The 18,430-nt window shown below is 39.1% G+C and overlaps 1 protein-coding gene across 7 annotated transcripts in view; it reads left to right on the top strand.

The window, feature by feature from the left end:
* Nucleotides 1–14,308, top strand: part of ENAH (ENAH actin regulator) — a 91,893-nt gene extending 77,585 nt beyond the window's left edge. For all 7 annotated transcript variants that reach the window (XM_050314822.1, XM_050314823.1, XM_050314828.1 and 4 more), the window contains 4 exons: nt 1,003–1,069; nt 7,093–7,171; nt 8,871–8,928; nt 10,056–14,308. In XM_050314822.1, the coding sequence (XP_050170779.1) occupies nt 1,003–1,069; nt 7,093–7,171; nt 8,871–8,928; nt 10,056–10,093 (242 nt within the window). In that variant the 3' untranslated portion in view covers nt 10,094–14,308. The remainder of the gene's footprint in view (nt 1–1,002; nt 1,070–7,092; nt 7,172–8,870; nt 8,929–10,055) is intronic.
* Nucleotides 14,309–18,430: the final 4,122 nt, after the last annotated feature.

Below are 18,430 nucleotides of genomic sequence, written 5' to 3'. Positions count from 1 at the left end.
CAAAATAAAGAGTAACTGAAATGTTTGCCTTCTTTCAGCTGTGGTTTCTGTCTGCTGTTGACACACAAATCTGCACAAGAAAACTGACTTTCCCATGTGACTTCAGATCACTGTAATAAACTCAAGATAGCAGTCAAAGTTTACTGGAGAGGATTCTAAGCAGAACTGAAAGTAGGCTTCATATTGGAAAATGAAGCGTGAACACACATAAAGATAAATTGGGCTTTTAAAACTTTGCTACAAGATGGACTCATGCTTTTAGACTAGTCCTAAAAGGCCTCAGCATAGAGTTTATTAATAGAGTGCTTACCCACAGAGTAAAAGCTGCCCAGACAGGAGAAGAGATGCACAGTAATGTCTGGTATCACGGGAGATAAGTAAACATCAATCTCTTCTGGATCCCAGGGAAATGTTCCTTTAGTTTTTAAGTCTATTAATTTGAAAGGGGAAAGTGATATATTGCAACTGTAGAAGTATCCTTTTGGGAACAAGACTTCGGAAAATAAGCATATCGTTGCTGAAAGATTATTCTAGTTGTGTGAGGTTGTATCATACCTTCTGTAACTAAATTGAAATTGGCACTGAATTAATTTTATATCATTCTTTAACAGCTCAGGAAAACTCCTTTAAAACCTCTTCCTTAAGTCTTTGAAACTGACTTGTTATGTTTCCAGAATTCCATGTTTCACAACTGAAAGCAATCAGATACATAAAGTATAGGCAGACCTTTTCCCAGTTGGATTAAGAATCAAATGGCATTTACTAGGACACAAGTGAGAGTCACTAGGACACAAGATGCTCTCACAACATAAATGGTAGTATGACTAAAAACAAGATGAATACAACAGGAGGCAGCTTAATATGAAAGAACTAATGCAGTGTAGGAACAACAGCAAAAAACAAACCTGCTGGCTTAACTTGCCAGATACCTGAAGTTTCCTCATGTAAATTACATAAAGAATGGAAAAAGACAGTTTTTAATCTCCTCACTATGTTTTCCAGAACTAACAAGAAAGCCTTGGGAAAGGACAAATACAGTGAATGGAAGCAAGTCACCTGTTATCTCCAGGTACTCCTCTCAGCTATCTTTCCTTATGTTTGCTGTTGTACATGCTGCTAAAGAGAGTGGACTAAAATAGCAAAGCTTACCTTAATAGTGTTAAAAGTAAAATGTATAGGTTTAAAGTTACTGCTGTGAAACTGCTTTTGGCACTTCTAAGTAGGAATCCAGAATCACTTTTGGAGAAAGCTAGTAAGTGAAATCTTTGACAGTAAAATCAGAAGTAAAACTCAAGAACATTCTTTAAACAATTGCTAGTATAGAACTTGAATTATTAAGGTATATATGTGCCTATAGCAATGTTTAATTTTTTCTATTTCTTTGAAGTCTGAAATTTCCTGCAAGGGAAACCCAAATTCAGTGCTGCAATTCACACATTCAGTAGTAAATCTAGTGAATAGGTGTTCTCCTTTCTATTACTGTGCTAGTCCTAAAATGGTTATCTAGATATTTAAGCTATCCTGGTAAGATTTGATTCTGTGACAGTTTTCAGTAGCAGTCTCATACCAGTCTAAGGAAGTCTGTCCTAAAGAACTGTAGAAATACATACATCCTTCACTGCATTAACCAGTGTTTGGTAACTTGTCAGCTGGAACTTCTGTAGGTAGTGGGTGTTTCAGTAGGCATTTCAGTAAGTGAAATGGTTGCTTTAGGTGTTTTTGTAAATTGCCATTTACGTTAAGCAGAAGGTTCGGGGTTCATTTAGAATTCCTGTATGTTGTGCGTACAGAGGTTAAAGGATTCTGAACAGTGATAATCTGACAGAATTACCTGAATTTCTTGAAAGAAAACAAAATAATATGTTAAACTTGAGAATGCTGTATTTGAAATTACTTGAATTCTCCTTAAAAGTCTGGTCTGTTGGAAATAGCTATACAAGATTTGGTGATTAGAGTATTAAAACCAACTGTGCTCTAAGTGGCTTCACTTGTAGTTGAGGTTGCCAGTTCAGTTTTAAAATGCAACACTAAATATTCTCAGCCTGTATCAATATCCTTGTCTGTCCTTCAGAAGTAACTAAATCCCATGAGCTCAAGGTGTCTGCAGCCTTGGTTCTGGTTGCTTGCTTTGTTTTTTGTCCCAAAACAGGTCACATTGGTGGCGATGTCCTTTCTGCTACGCTGTCAGTGTAACAAAATGCTGCATTGCCTTTAGCCTCGACTGTCCCCTGCCTTCTTTCCCCTCACCCCCCAGTAGGTCTTACTTGCTTTGACCAAGGTCTCTTGTACTGAGCTCGTTCTGCTTCAAGGTGTGGCATTGAGGGGGAACTTGTCGCAGAAATAATTTGTGTCGGGAATCCTAAAGAGCATTTTAGATTTCATATTGTTTAAAACAGTTGCTGACCTCTCCCTTTGGCTGTAGATACCCTATAGAGAAGCAGTTGAAGAAAGTGAAGGCATTAATAAGTAGAGCAACTCTCCATATCAGACTCTTGGGGAGTCTGGGATGTTCTCAAGTCTTGTTTCTATCTGCCCCTACAACAGTAGGTTCTTGTAAACTGTTTTATGCATCTAATTTCACTGATCTTCTTTCGACTGGTGAAACTCAGAGTTGCTGAGGTCTTTTTAAAAATGTTTTCTGACCTAGAGGATTACAGGACTACAGAGGATATTTGAGATTTCTCTTGGGATGCATTGAGACATTCTCTCCATCAAGCTTTTTTCTTCACTCCTGCAGTGGAAAATGTTGGTAGAATTCAACTTGATATGGGCCTTCGTCAGTGTATACTCTAAAAGTACTTCTAAAATAAGAACTCCATGTTTATTGAACATCAGTATTATTTTCCAGCGCTGTCATAACCTGCTGGAAAGTACCATAGCTTATGTACTTTAAGACTGCTGGTACAGCTTTCTAGTCAGTGTTGACAAGTTGTTCTGCCACAGTGAGGAATGTTTCATAGATCGAGAAAGAAAAGGTGTCAGTAGAGGTCTCTCTTGAATGAACATCCTTGCAGTTTTCTTAATTCTCTGGGCTTGCTAAGTCTGTCTCAGCAAGCAGCTAATTAACCTTTCTTTGAGTGAGTTAATCAAAGGGTGCTGCTGTTTGAAACAGTAGTGCTGTGTTTGCCAGAAGGGGATATCGTTTGCCTGGTAGGACTTGAGAACCTGCTTCCAACCTCTGCAGAGGGACATGAGTTGACTACAGAGGTTAAGCAAAGTGTGCTTAAGAAACTGGCAGGAGAGCAAAATTTTCTCTTCAGAGCTTACAAACAGGTAGACAGTGAAGTTGTTGTTATTCAGAATGAATGTTCTAAGCATTTTAAAATAAGATAGTGTCCTGTTTAAAATCGGGCCTTTTTTTTTTTTGTAGCAAACTGAAATGGCTTAAGCTCTGTGCTTTTATTTCCTGAAACATTCAAATAGAACTCCTGGACCTAGTGAAACTCCATGGTGTTTAAGGTGTTAGAACTGAACAAAATTAAGACCTATTATAGCTTGTTAAGGTAGTGTTTCTCCCCTCTGTAGACGGGAATCTCCATGGAAAAATCTGCTTGCTTCTGAAAACAGGTTCTATGATTCATTAAACAGGTATCATCCTGTTGGGATTTGAGACTTTGTAATAACCACTTTGACCAATTCAGGGTTGGACTTTTTCTACATGGATTGGTAATCACCACACTCACCACCTCTTCATGTTTTGTTTGTCCAGTTGAGCCCATTTTTGAAATTGTTAACAGCAGATGGTGTCAAAGGCAAATTGAGATGGCTTGAGAACCAGATATGAATTCATATTAAATACTGGTTTTCTGGCAGTCTCCACCTACAAAGGTGCAGATTCCTATTGAATATGCCAGGATTTAGTGAACCATTTGTGGTGTTTTGAGAAGCAGGTTTTCAAAATTGTTGGTTTAGATGCACAGGAATAGCAATTAATTTTCCAGGTGAGTTTCTTACATCTGATTTTTGATAGAAGCCTTGTTAAATATAATGTTTCTATTTGGAACATACTCACAAGTTAGAGTTAACATCATGTATTTTTTTTTCTGTAGATCTAAATTTCACTCTCTTGTGGTACTCATAAAGTACTGACACTGAAACCTTTCTTAGGAGAACTTTCCAGAGGTAAAAGTGTCGGACCCCCTCAGAATTACTGAGTCAAATTCCAGCTTTGTTTTTCATGAAGGCACTCACTGTGGTGATTACTTAATCTTTTGTATGAAAAGTTCCCCTTATAGCTACTTATCTTGGGTGGTGTATTCTGCATGTTGGCATGAATAAAATCTTTACCTTGCATGCTTGATTTAAGGTGTGTTAGGGACTGTCAGGGTTGCCTCACTGTCCTGTTAGGCAATGCTATGAAAAACCACACGGGAGAGCTCTTTAGCCGTCTATGGATCGAATGGTTGGAATGATTTATTAACTAAATTTCAGTAGATAACATTTTCCTTAATGGCAGCTGCATTCGCTGTTAATCTTTCTTCTGAGCAAGTTGAAGATAAAAATAGCATCATTTTGGCGGGGGAGAGACAGGTAGATTTTCCTGATGATGGAAATTATTTAGTTTACAAGTTACCGTCTTTCAATATAAAGAATGTCTTGCATTTCAGAAAACAAAAACAGAAGACGTTCTTAAGACTGAGGGGTAGAGTTTTTATAAAGAAGCTTTCCTGTTGAGATTTTTGACAGCAGTAGATCATGTATGATGAGTAAAACTGACTTTTAATTCTGAAACTGAAATAAAAAAACCCATGAAGCAGTCATTTTGTGGAGAGCTTTTCTTTGAAGTCATCTCATTAAAACATTGAAGTCTTAAGTTATTTTTTAAAGATATTTCAGTGTATTCTTGTTTGAGTTTTTCTATTAAGGCAGTAGGTGCCTGTTATCAGTTGCCAGGAGCAGTATTTAAGAGGATACTGGGGTTTTTTTCAGTCATGTTTGTTAAATGCAGTAATACCATAGTGTGTGGGAATAAAGTGGTAGTCTCTGGAAGTGATCAGAAACTATATATTAAGAATCTGAAAAACTCATGCTATTCTGCTTGAAGTAACTCAGGGTTCACAGTTTGAGATGTAAACTGCAAGTAAAAAACTGTAAACTGAAGTAAAAAACTTCAAATATCAGATACCTGGTGAAACAGCAATTGCCAAAGATCTCATCTTGATGAATATTTTAGAGCATGGGATTCTTCCATAATGAGCTAAGCACTGTAAATATGTAAAGAGTTTTGTAAAAGATCCTAAATTGTGGTTTGTCTTCATAGCATTAGCACACACAGTAGATTTTGTGGTGGTTGCAAGGTGAATTCTATTTTTCAACTTCTTTCACTATCAAGTTATTCATCTTTTGCCTTACTTGGTGGATTGTGTATTTCATTTTGGGGTGTTTCATGCAATACTAATATTAGCAGTTTCTCTCTTGGAATTTATGTTTAAACAGTGTAGACTTAGGTCTTAACAGCTGTAGCAACTGAGTGTTGGGATCCCACGTGAAGAGCAAGAATCAAACCAACATTTTGGTGTGTGCACCCTTTTCTGTCGGCAGTCACATTTTGAGTGTTCTTCCTTCAGGTAGCAAATCAGAAAATATTCCTGTCAGGTTGTAAAAGTCATCAAAACAGTCCGGTGTGATGTTCATTCAGCTCTTATTGAACAAAGCCCGTGTAATAGGACAATTTCTCTGTGAATGAACTGTTATCTTGTAAAGGAAGATGCATGAAAGCTAAAGGTAGTGATTTGGTAAAACAAACTAAGAAATATATGCATATATATGTTTGCTATTCTTTTTCTTTGGGTGAGAACACAACTCTCATTTTTTTTCTTTTTTGGTTAGCTAAATTAAAAATATACAAATAAATGGGATAACTAAAACACGGGATACACTGCTTGTGTCCTTCATGCATTCTGCTTTTTTTCTGAAAAACGGTAGTTTTATGGTGTATATTCAAGAGAAGATAAAGCACAGAACTGTGCCTTTTTTGCTGGGGTTTTTTCCCCTTTTTTTTTTTGTTCCTGTCCAGCTTCCATTGTAATAAATAAGGCTGCACCATGGGGTAACAAATCCAGAAAAGTGCAGTGCTTAATGAATTTCTCCTGTGTAGGAATTTTGAAGTGACACACTGAGTTTAGGCCAGACTTTTTTTGTTCAGTGAAATAGGTCCCACTTTACTCTGCTAATACCCTCCTCTTCCTCAAAGTTAGCATACTGTGATAATCCTAAACATTGGGGAAACCTCTTGACATGAACTTGATCCCATGCCATCCATCCATGCCTCCCTGCTTTGGAGAACTGTTCAAGTGTTCCTGCTGTCAGCATCTAGAGAGTGTCTCTTCTCACAGCTGTAGTAAGTCCATGAGTCTGAATCACACCTTCTATTAAAGAGAAGTCAGAAAACCCACTTCCTTTGGAATCTGTGTTAAAAAATGCAAGATGATATGGTAAGCAAGTCTTTGATGTCTTACGAGAGTATTGCATCAGGAAACATCGAACGTGACATAGTCCAAAACACTGAACTTCTTTTCACATGTTATCTTACTGTTGTTAGGGCATTTGCTTTCAGTAGCTTTATAAAGCAATTGATGGAATAATTTAAGTTGGAAGGGAGTCAGATAAGGTTGCTCAGCCGTGTCCTGTCAAATGTTGAAAATCTGCCAGGGTGATTCCATGGCATTCATACAGTCAGCATCCACATGTAGTCATTAGTCAGTGGGAGTGTTTCCTTGAGAGAGCCTCTTTTGAATGAGTAAGCAGTTGAAAAGAGAAAGTATTTGACATTTGAAGGCGTTCAGCTTTTCATGGCCATTATGAAGAAATCAGAAACCACTGACAGTGAAATCTGTCTGCTACATTGAAAGTTCTTGTTTTGAACTAATAACTCTTATTCATATGGTAATGAATATTTCCAGAGTGTGGAAAATGTTCTTGGTTGTTGCTTTCTATTCTGTGTGGTATTTTGGGTCTGCTTGATTTTCCCACCCTCCCACTCCCAGCACTTTTTTTCATTCTGATTCTTTACTATGCTTTCCATAGAAAAATGTTAGTTTGATGGGGAAGTCCTATGTATCCTGTACTCATGGATGTGTTTTTGTACTGCAGACCAAAATCTACACCAACGGGACAACCTAGTGCCAATGGAGTACAGTCAGAAGGTCTAGATTATGACAGATTGAAACAGGTATGTATTATAATGCTTTGAATGAACAATTTGGATATATAAGGGCTTGTAGCTGTCCAATATAAATTTTTAATTGTGTTATCTAGTTCCAAACTTGATGATTTAGTAATTGCTTGCAAGGCTATGGCAGTGGCAGTGGTTTTCAGAGGGGTGTGAATTGTTGAGTTGAAGGATCTTCCTGAAGAGGATCAACGGGCTCATGCCCAGGTGGGGAGGGAGATTCTGGTGCAAGCTCCAGCTTCGTTCTTCTAGAGTGGCTTTTAACTTGGTAGTTGCTTCTAGACCATTCCCATTTAGTGGTGGGCTCTAAATTGGGTTATGGATCAGCAATCTGTTCTCATTGCTTCTGGATTGAGTCCTGACCCAGCAAGTAGTTCTATAATGGATTCTGGCCTGATGGGTGGTCCTGGAGTGTGGGGGGGTTTGTTCTAGAATCTAGTTTTGTCATCTCAAGAGGATCTTTGGGACTCTTGCTACGGCTTCCATAAAATGCTGCTGCTGATAGCAGTCTGGCTGCTTTTTTTTTTCCTTCCTCTTTTTTCCTGGTCTGCCTTTATTTCTTTTCTGTGGTTCTTTCAAGTTGAAGGCACAGAAAATGAGGAAGGATCCCATATTCCTGTAAAGCACAGCTCTTCCATGTTTTCCAGTGCACTCATTCCCATTGCCTCTGTTAAGATTATTTTCTCTGGAGGCAAAATCATCTCAAACTCTTTCTACTGGACACATGTCAGGCTCTTACTTGCCCTTGCCAGAAACTGGTGGCCACACTCCCACTCCAAGGCTTCTTGCTGTTTGCCCAAGAGTCTTGTGTAAGACTTGGTGAACTGGGAGACCTACCTCCTCTGCAGCTTTGGTGCATGATCTTACACCAGGAATGCCTTCAGGCAGGAAAAGCGTGTCCATGCCTGTGTTGGTACAGCTCATAAGGGACCCAACAAGTGTAGGGCACATGACAGTAATTGCATGCTCAGTTGTGAACAGCACAGCTGTGAACAGCGTGCCGACCCCACCACTGCAAAAGAAACAGCTGGAATCTCCTGGATGAGTTTTGTGCTCACTACGGATTTGGGGAGGAGATGACAGTCTCTTTTGCAGAAACAGAAACTATCCCCCACTCTGCTTGTAGACACGTTATCAAATCATCAGTTAACATCACTTAGAGGAAAGGATAGAGAAAACAGCAAGCAGGAGGTGGCACCTTCGCCCTGTTGCCTTTGTTCCCTCACATTCCACTTGGCAACTGAGACCTTGATAACTTGATCTCCCCCTTTTATTTTTTTTCTTTGAATATTTCCTTGGCTTGTGATGCTTAATTAGCTCCTTTTTTTGGCATTCCACATGACATTTCACCTGTAACGAAGCTTTCTTAGTTTGAAGGAATGTGTCAAGGTTTTGTTTTTGTGTGTAGCAGTTACACTAGTACACTATTCTAACTTCAAAATGTCACTTCTCATAAGTTCTGTGGAAATCAATTTATAGGACTTCTATGGAAGGCTTTTTTCTGTATTGTACCTGCAGTAAAGATGTTTTATGGATGCCTTAGATTTTGAGGATTAAATTGGAAGCTGAAGGGTGGCTTACGTGTTTCAGAAGGGTCGAGGGTTGTTTGGAAGAATTGGATTGGAAGAATTTTCGATTTCTCTCTGCAGAAAATTACAAGTGGCAAAACTAATCTGTTATTTTTGTTGTGACACCACAGGACATTTTAGATGAAATGAGGAAGGAGTTAACAAAATTAAAGGAAGAACTCATTGATGGTAAGTACTGCTCTCTCTGTTGCTGTTCAGTTTTAGAATAAGTACCTACAGGTGCTTTATAATGTGTTTACAAAGTGTTTCTAGCCTTGGGAATTGTATATTGGTAAAAGTAGCTTAGTTCTTAGCCTGGTAGCAAACCATTTGCGCCAGACCTGTTCTGATTGATGTGTTTGTTTTCTCTCCCTGGAGTTTTGCTTTAGTGGAACATTTACACCAAGTAGTGTCTTTTAAGAGTGTCTGGAGAGGTGATGTATTTGAGTGATTTGCAGTTGTCCTTAGTATCACGTGATGGTAGGTGGGTTATTTTTAAATAATCCAGAGGTGCTGAGGTACACATTTCAAAACTGGTAATATTCAGACTAGAATGGTGCTTCCAGCTTTGTCTTCTCTTTGATCTGTAACATAAGAGTCAAAGAAAAGAACTCACACAATTTTCATTTTTATGTAGTCTTCTGTAGTAGAGGGAAAACACCAAGAAAGCACAATCTTAAAGGTTCACCAGTCAGGAATTAAATAAAACTGTATATAATTTACTAGCTTAGTGGTCTTTTTTTTTTTTCCTTTTTTTAATTTCCCTTTGTGGAATGTACCAAAATAAAGTATTGGGGGAAAAAAAAAAGTCATATTAAAGTCATACAACTGCTGATAAAATATCAAATGTCATCAGCTGATGTTGTAGAAAGAGCTGGCTGCTTTTGGGCTACAGAAAGTGTAGTGCTTTTCCCTATATTTTGACTGTGCTGTGTTGTACCTCAGCCTTTTACAACAGTATGGTACAAACTTACAGGGCCCTGAGGCTGCTCTTAAAACAAGGAAAAAAAATTAAGTGAGCCCACACATGCTGCTTGATAATCCCAGTGGTAATGATTGTCCTTAGGTAAGGTCATAGGCTTGCTGGATGTGGGAACTGAAAAGCAAGATGTTAACTTTACATGAAGAAAAAAGGTAGTGCCTGGTTGATAATGGCAATTGTCTGAAGCCACATGAAACTGTCTTATGTATTGGTTATTCACATTGTAGGACTGTTGGAGTAGAGTGAGCCTCCTTTAAGGGGTCAGTTGTATATTCTGGCTTTCTGCCTTGACCTGACTATTTGATTTGCTAATTTTCTCTCTCTTTCTCTCTAGCTATCAGGCAGGAACTCAGCAAGTCGAATACTGCATAGAAAGACTAGTACTAAGCCGATGTGACTCTTTAACTTGATATAAAACTGACTACGTTTTGTGAGCTGTTAGAAGAAAACGGAGACAGACAGACAGACACTTGGAAGGAGGGAGAAACAACCTATTCTGAAAAGCTTCAGACACATCACTCTGGTGATATGCTATTCCCCTCCTAGTTTGCAGCTTTTTTCTGACCTTTACAGCAGGGTGGAAGAGACTCTTAAAGTTACTGTAAGATTATGCAGAAATTCCTACACCTATCAGACAAGATCACAATGCTTTGAAGTCTACTCATGTCAAGATAAAATTGCACATGTTTCAGAATTTGTTGTGCTGGTTTAAAGGTATACCGGTGGGAGAAAATGACCCCAACTCGAGAGATTACAAGTCAGACTTATAATTTACTAAGAAGATTACAATAAGTACAATGATACCGAGAAAACTGGTTTTAACCCCCAAAGACAGGTGTATAACCCAGCAACCCTGGGACAAGAACAGAACAGTGTTTGTTAACCCCTGTGCTGAGCACCACTGTGGCCCCCCTGGGTGCAAAGTAAAAGGAAAGGAAAACCTGTTGGTCCAGATGATGGTCGCAGTCCTGTTGAGGTGATGATCGCAGTTGCAGTCCTGTTGGAGTTCTGGTCTTCCTCTCCATCTGATGAGTGGTACCAGAAGTCCCGAAACCCCAAGATTATATGTGCTCAGGTTCAGGTGGGCATGTCCAGTACCTCCCCCAGGGCAGGGAGTTTCACAATGGGTGATTTAACTCTGTGAGTCATGGGATATTTTTGGAGTCTTTGATGGTCTAGGTCGTTGCAGCTGCCTATTATGCCAGTCCAGTATGGCCCGTTAGCAGAGGTGCCCCCTCAGGCTGGGTGTGAAGGTGCTAATGCTTCCCGGAGGGGGGTAATCACAGCTGAGTCATTAATGTAAAGACAAAGAAACACTCCCTGCAGGGTTCTTTAACACCCAGCTTGTAGCCTGAGGTGTCAGGTGTGCCATAGGCAGCTGCTGCAGATGATCTATGATTAGTAATCCATCAGAAATTACATAGAGGGTGTAGAATACACAGTTTTGGTTATACCCACATAGTGATAAACTGGTCCCAACCCCTGTAACCAGGACAGTTGTTAAGACAAAAAAACAGGGAAAAGCTTGGGAAGGCTTTTCAGAGAGGTTTTCTTTATTAATGAAGGAGTTCGCAAGTTATACTGTTGTTCTTCAAATGTATCTCAGGTTTGTCTTCCTATCATATCTGATATTTCCATGAATAATTTAAGAGATCAGATGTGTAGAAGTTCGGTTCACAAAACATGGAACAATTAGAGACGCGTGCTTTTAAAGGGCAATATTTGTAAGTGAATGACCTAGACGGTGATGACATATCAAGATTTTGGAATTTTATGATAGGAAGCCTCTCTAGTTAGCCTTCATGCAATTTTATAGGAAAATAAAAAAAAAAAAAAGCAAATACAGTCTGGAGTTTAAAGATGTAGATGCCTTCCTACATTGTTACGATGCTTTACCAAATCTAAGACTTCTACATAATGCGAATCAGCAGTCAAATGTAAATCATTAGTATGTTGTAGATTTACAGTAGATTTTGGGGCTTTTTTTAGATTTATGCATGTGGACATTTTTGTAATGTAACACAACACAGCCAGCTTTTTAATTAAAAGAAAAATTGCATGTCACAGAGTAGCCTTTTCATTTGTAAGGCTTAATTTATGCCCAGAAAGATGCGGGATGAGGGAGGGGGAAGGTGACACATTTTTATTACTTTCTACACTTTTTCTTCATCTTACATGCATGTGTAATAATGAGGAAAACATAACTTTTATCAGTAACCATGTTAATGGAACCAGGTACTTAATCCTTTTGTATCTTTTTTCAGTTTTCTATTTGAAATTCAGCAGTACTTCCATAATGGTTCTGAAACTCCCAGGTGAACCGAACTCATTTCTCAGTGAGAGAAAAAACGTGTAGGCATCTGAATTACTGAGGATGCCCCTGTGTAAGTGCGTTGTCCTTCACCTTTATACCATGACCTTCTGCTTCACTCTTTTCTGAGACTCCTTTTTTGGTTGTTTAGTGAACAGAACAGCAGTTACCTTGGAACGACAGAGCATCAGGTCACAGTAAACGTCCCCCTCTCTTCCTAATTTATCCTCTGTCCTCCTTTCAAAAAAAAAAATCAAAACCAACAAAACCCCCCACAACAAAACCCAAACTCCACACAACCCAAACCCAGAAAAATAGCAATGCCATTGGTTTTCTTCAACAATTTGAGAATCATTTTTAGGGGAGGAGATACCTTTCTGTTTCTCGGGGTTTTCAGATCTTATGTTTTTAATTTTTTATGTATTTTTTTTTAATGTGGTACAATTCAGTGGAATAGAAATTCTTTCAATTGGATCTGTAGTGCTTTGGACAAAGAACATGGATCAAAATCTTTCCTTTTCCTTTGCACTGTCAATTTTTCCAAGCTGTAACAGTGCCATGTTTGCTTTGGGATCTGTGCTGGTCAAAAAGAAAAGTTTACTCACAACTTTTGGAGATATTAGCATTTCAGCTTACAAGTATATGCAGCTTCATTCATAGGACAAATGCTTTCCATAACATACTGTCTTGAGTGCTGAACACCAAGGCAAAACAGCACTTAACAGCTTCAGAAAGGCTTCAGCAGGAAAATTTTCACCCATTCAAACACTGCCTATTTCTAGAGGTTGAAATTCTAAGAGATGACAACAGTGGAAATATTACCTAACTCCATTTATTTTATTTTTTTCTTTAATAAAAAGAAGCAACAACATTTTTCTGCATGCATTTATTGGAGGCATTGAAAAAAAAAATCCATAGCAAGCTTGTCAAGTACTGTTTTTCTCAAAACAAGAGGAAGCATTTTCATCTTTGTTGATGTAACTTTTTGTTTTACATGGACTTTTTGAGCATTAAGGATGTTTACCCTTGTCAGAAATCACGTTTGATTTGTTTCTAGGAGAGTTCAGGAGTAGCATAGTGGAATAGTGAATGGGTACAAGTGGTCCAAAATTAAAGGCTGAACTACTAGATTGTGCAAGGAACTGGCTTATGCACTAAACGTTTTGTGCCTTGGTCTACAATTAACATGATTTCTGTTTAAAAGAAAAAGGAACAGATGTTGTCTTTTGTGCTGCTTCTACAAACCTACTTTCTGTAATCCCAAACTGCAGAATTGGTTCTTTCCAGAAAATCGGATTGAATTAAAGATTGCTGTAGACATTTCCTGACCTACTGACAGTTGCACCGTTTCCAGAGATTTCAGTATTGAAAATGAACTGCAGAAGCTAAGATGATTTTGCTTACTGGTGACTAAGTTCTTTAAAAACCATATTGTGGTGGTTCTGTGCTTTTGTACAACAGATGTCTTAAGCTGAGGGCAGTTTAAGGGATCCTTTCTAATGCCAGGAGGGCGTTGCTTTCCTCAACACTGTGATCTGACCTGTGATAAACCTGCACTACAGACAAGTGGCTACCAAGTCAACCGCAAACCAACTGAATGTAAAAATCTTAGTGCTGGTGCTGAAATCTCTTCAGATAGTTCATAATGATTTCCAGTTCGTTGTTTTAAAGTTATCAAGCATCAAGTGTCAATCAAAGACTGAAGCTGATCACTAATGAATGTTGACTTTTCATGCATTTAGGTTTACCTTCTTTTTAGTTTCTCAGTTCATTCTCTGCTATTTTTATCATATTGTGTCATTTTAAATTTCTTACATGCTAACGTTTTGTTTGAGCGAATGAAATAAAATTGCAATATATACATGTTGCCACCATTTATTTCTGGAAGACTCTCTGAGGTTTAGTACTTGAATTCCCAAACTTTTTAATGACCTCTATTACTCCTTACCCCTTGATTCCACCTCTCCTTTCTGTTTCTCTGTCAGAAGATCGAATAGAGAACAGTGAAGACTTACCTTATAAGGAGTGTAATTGCAGGCACTGTGTAACATTCATGAATGGTAACTCCTGTACATAAATTAAAACTAATTTTAAATGTATGATGTGATTTACGTCCTCACACAGTGTACATTTTGGTCTCTGTATCCACAGAGAACTTGGAAGGGAGGGAAAGACCAGGGGGGAAAATAGTTGTGAACAGTCCAACTTTTTCTCTTGCTGCTTCTATGTTCATGACTTATTTTCAATACTGGTAATAAAGCAAACTTACCATGGCAGATCAATAGAGCTTTCTGAATGCTAAGGACATTTTGCTCAATTTATTTTATTTTATACAAGAATGTTGAGCAAGCTGTTTAAATGTCCTCAACATCCTGAAGCTGTACTTCTCTGCTGTTGTTGTTTGGCAAACCATTGGTCCCAGTGCCAAGTACAGAACCAATCTTAATGAGTTATAAAGGTTTGGGGTTTTTTAATAAAATTATCACTAGATTCTAAAATGGTCTGCTGTTATTGGGGCAGTGTTTAGGCAATAAGTGTAAACATTCCTGATTTAAATGTCTGAACAGTGTTACCAAATCTGTTCATCAGTGTCAAGAAATGGATGGTATCTACATTTTAAAATTATGTGTTACAAAAGCAGGAAGATGGTCAGTGGTTGATCAAACTGGTGATTGTCAACACTTCGCATGGGCTCTTCTGAAAATGTTTACCTGGGCTTGGTTCCAGTGCTAAATATTACTTACCAGCATATTCTTATGTCTACTCAAACAAAGCCTGCAAAATCAATCCTCTGTTTTCAGCAGGTGAACAAGACTGGAAGCAAGAAAAAATTTTCCCAAACCGGCTTTTTACCAAAAGATTCTTTTTGGGAGCTGTAAATTTTCTTGACACTGTAGGCTACTGCTGGGCAGGGGGTGATAGAGAGCAGGTGACAAGGGAACTGAGAGTCTGATTTTGGTGGAACCAGGGCCAGTGCAAAGTTCTTGAAGAGTGGGCTGAAGATCGCTTAAAATGTTTGTCTGAAAGGGGTTATTTTTGGGTATGAGGATTATCTAAGGCTCAGTTACATGCTATCTAGGAGAGTCTTAAGGAAGAAGCAGGATGTTAAATCAACTGTCACCATATAAATTAACGTATTCAAACCAGCATATCTTTAAGTCAGCCTATGTGAAGGCCTGACAGGAGTTAAGTATTTATTTCCAAACCTTAAAGATGGTCACCTAAGACTGTTGAAATTGATATGTCAGGAGATATATTCAAGTCAATTAGGTTTACAATAATAATAATAATAAACATGTAATAGAAATTGGTGTAATTGTCCAAGATATGAAAAAATAGGTATAGTTCTAGATGTTGGGAAAGCTCAGCCAAACCTTGTAATCACAGCATTGGTGTCTGCGTGTTACATGGTAATCAGTATCTTAATTCATTGCACAGGGGGTTCTTTGGGTAGTTGGTTGTCACAGCAATGCTGAAAATCAAGGAGCTTTGAAAATTACCTCCATTTTATAAGTGGATCCCAGGTAAACTCTGTTATATAAATGCATTGTTTAACATTTGCTTTGTAGGGCTAAGTGTCCTGAATCTTACTCAATGAGTATTCCTTGTCTGGTGTCCTGTTCAGATGCTCAGTGGTGAAGATGTGGAGCAAGTACTGCAGCTGAGCTGCGTTGCTGCTCTCTGGCTGTTGCAGCTTTTGATTGCAAGCTGACAGCTCTCTCCGAGATGCTTAATTTTGCCTTAATTGTTATTCAGTGATAGGGGCCATCTTCTGTCTTAACCTGTTTCACAGCTTTTACTGGTGTGACGTTTTCCTTTCTCTTTGTGACTTCACGTCTCTTCTGCAACTGCTCAAGCACAATAGGGTTGGAAGTGGTGTCCCTTCATCATCCAGTGTTAAGCATCTTAAATATAACTTTTTTTCACCAACCAGCTGGAGCCACTGAATTTCCTACTCTCTGAACAACTTTCCACTCAGCAATAAAGTTACCTGTGTTAACTATGCTGTAGGTGTGCTGAACTGGTTTTCCTTGCACAGTCTCTGGGAATTGTCCCACAAGCTGCTGACACAGGCAGAGGACAACATAAACGGTAGTGAGGATGTTGGTGAAAGAAGAGAAAGTGTAAGGGAGTTGTGAAAGTGTTCAGGTTATAACCTGCAGGGACGGGCACTGCTGCAAGTGGCCTGCAGGAGGCTTGAAAACACACAAACAGGTTTTAAACCCACTATGGATGCTGCTGGAATCCACAAATAGAGACAGGCAGGAGAGGTGGCTTTCTGGACAGTCTTAAGGCTGCTTGCCTGTCACTAGGATGTTAAAAAAAAAATGTCTGTATTGAAATTCAGTTTTCTGCTGCTTGACATTTTTTCCCCAGTACTGCAGTGTGAAACCCATTTGACCCTACATAGCTTGGTACGTCCTGTGGTGCTGCAGAACCAGCCCCAACAGCTGACATGTAGCCCTGATGAAAAGAGAGGTGCAGAGACACTCACTGTGGATCTAGGGGTGTCTGTCACTGCCATGAAGCCTTGTGGTTGGAGAAGTTGAGAAGCAGTTTTATATGGCTCTTAGGCTGAGACCTTTAGCTCTGCCAGTGACTGGCCAATTTTGCCTCAAATGCAAGCATCAAAAACGTGCCCAGTAATCTTTGCTCCCCTGATGAGAAAAGCTCTCCTCAGCTCGTGGTCCCACAGGTTGACACAACAGTGTAAGAAGTGGAGGAGGGTCCAAGGAGTCCGGTCCCGATGGAGCTGATCCATCAAAGGACTTCATAGGGTAAGTGAAAAATCCTTTTCCTTGCTCAGAGTGCATCCTGAGGAGTACTGGCTGATGCTGCCAGCTGTCTGTGATGCTAGAAAGACACTGGCATTCATGAAAGACTTGGCACTTACACTGGATTTGTCAGCACATCTTGAAGGGTAACTGGATATTCTATGTTAGTGCAACATACTCGTAGCCTGACCCGAAGGGCAAAGCTTTGTATTTTACATAGAATGCGGCCTTAAACATGGTCTTTTTTAGTTCAGATGTTTGCTGGAGTGTTTGGTTTCTCAGAGGTGAGAATCTCTTTATATCCTGCTCTTATTCTACATGTTACGAGTTGTATGGGAGTGAATCTCTCAGTTATGGAGCCAGTTTGCCTGTTCCACCTCCCAGAAGTGAATTGGAGTTAGTCATGATGTAGGAAACTGAAACTGGCTGTTACATGACCTAATGAAGTGTTACACAAAGAAGCTGAGGAGTTCAGTCCCATCAGACACTGGCAGTTTCAGGGACACTGGAGTACAGTGCCTAGTAAATACTGTGTCCCCAGAGGGAGAGTGCAGTTAGCTATGGATGCACAGGTTCAGACTTTGACGGTCAGGAGGCCTTTGTCTAGCAGGGAAAGGAAATCCAATGCTTGTGGCCTTATATCTTTTTTTTCCACCTAAAGTCTGTTATTAAAGAGATAGTAAGTGATACTCCGATCTCCAGCTTCTCTTAGTATCTCCATAACATGGCAAGTCTGTGCTCAAGACATTTTTGGAGGCAGCATTGCTGAATGAGGCCTTAAAATTTACTTTGTTGTCCTATTTCTATTTTATGGGGGGAAAAAAAGTCCTTCAAAGATTTAAATATTCTTCTCAGATACTCGAGTCAAGCAAGCTTTTGTGAAGCTGTGGTGACAAACTCATACTGAGTCTTCACAAGGTCAGATTCCCACACAGATCTCAAACTACAGGAAAGGGGAACACACAGCCTGCATACCAGGGACAGCTTTCAAGTGCTCTTTAATTAAATTATTTAACCAAAAAGAAAAAAAAAAGCAAAAAAAGAAAGCACTCTTTGAAGGCTTTTACAAAATAACTTGCAAGCTGGAAATATGACCGGTCTGTAATTTATTGGTTGTAAACTGAAAACACAGGTCTTCAGCTCTCTACTCAGTCTGTTAGTTTGCATTGCTTTCTAGATGGTTTTCCATCTCTTGTATCTTATAATGCTTAGTGAGCTACTACTTGATATAATAAGTTATCATAGAGCCAGCGAGAAATGGAGCAGTGCACCTTTAGGGAATGTAGATAGAGAAATCACAAGTCCACAGCAGTGGTAGGCAAATGAGAGGACTCCAGAAGAGAGGGATTCTGACAGCCAAAAACGCAAATTCCTTCCTTCAAAATGAAGGAATTGAGTTTCAAAGTGCTTTGAAGATGGTGGCACATTTAGCATGGTCAAAACAATGAGTGTTAATCTGAGCATCCGGGTTTCTTGTGTTCCCCAGCACTCTCTGTGAGGAAAGCCACAGGTTAATAAGGGGAGTGGAACAAGCACTTCATAAAATACTGCAATTTCTTGCTGTATTGCTTTTCACTTACATGCTTTCACTTTTTCACTGATGGTGTAGAAACATAAGGTGAA

This window comes from Myiozetetes cayanensis, unplaced genomic scaffold (genome assembly GCF_022539395.1).
Source record: "Myiozetetes cayanensis isolate MyiCay16 unplaced genomic scaffold, myiCay2020 scf2-11, whole genome shotgun sequence".
Classification (NCBI taxonomy): domain Eukaryota; kingdom Metazoa; phylum Chordata; class Aves; order Passeriformes; family Tyrannidae; genus Myiozetetes; species Myiozetetes cayanensis.
Note: the sequence above shows the minus strand (reverse complement) of the source record. Positions and strands in the feature narration are given on the sequence as shown.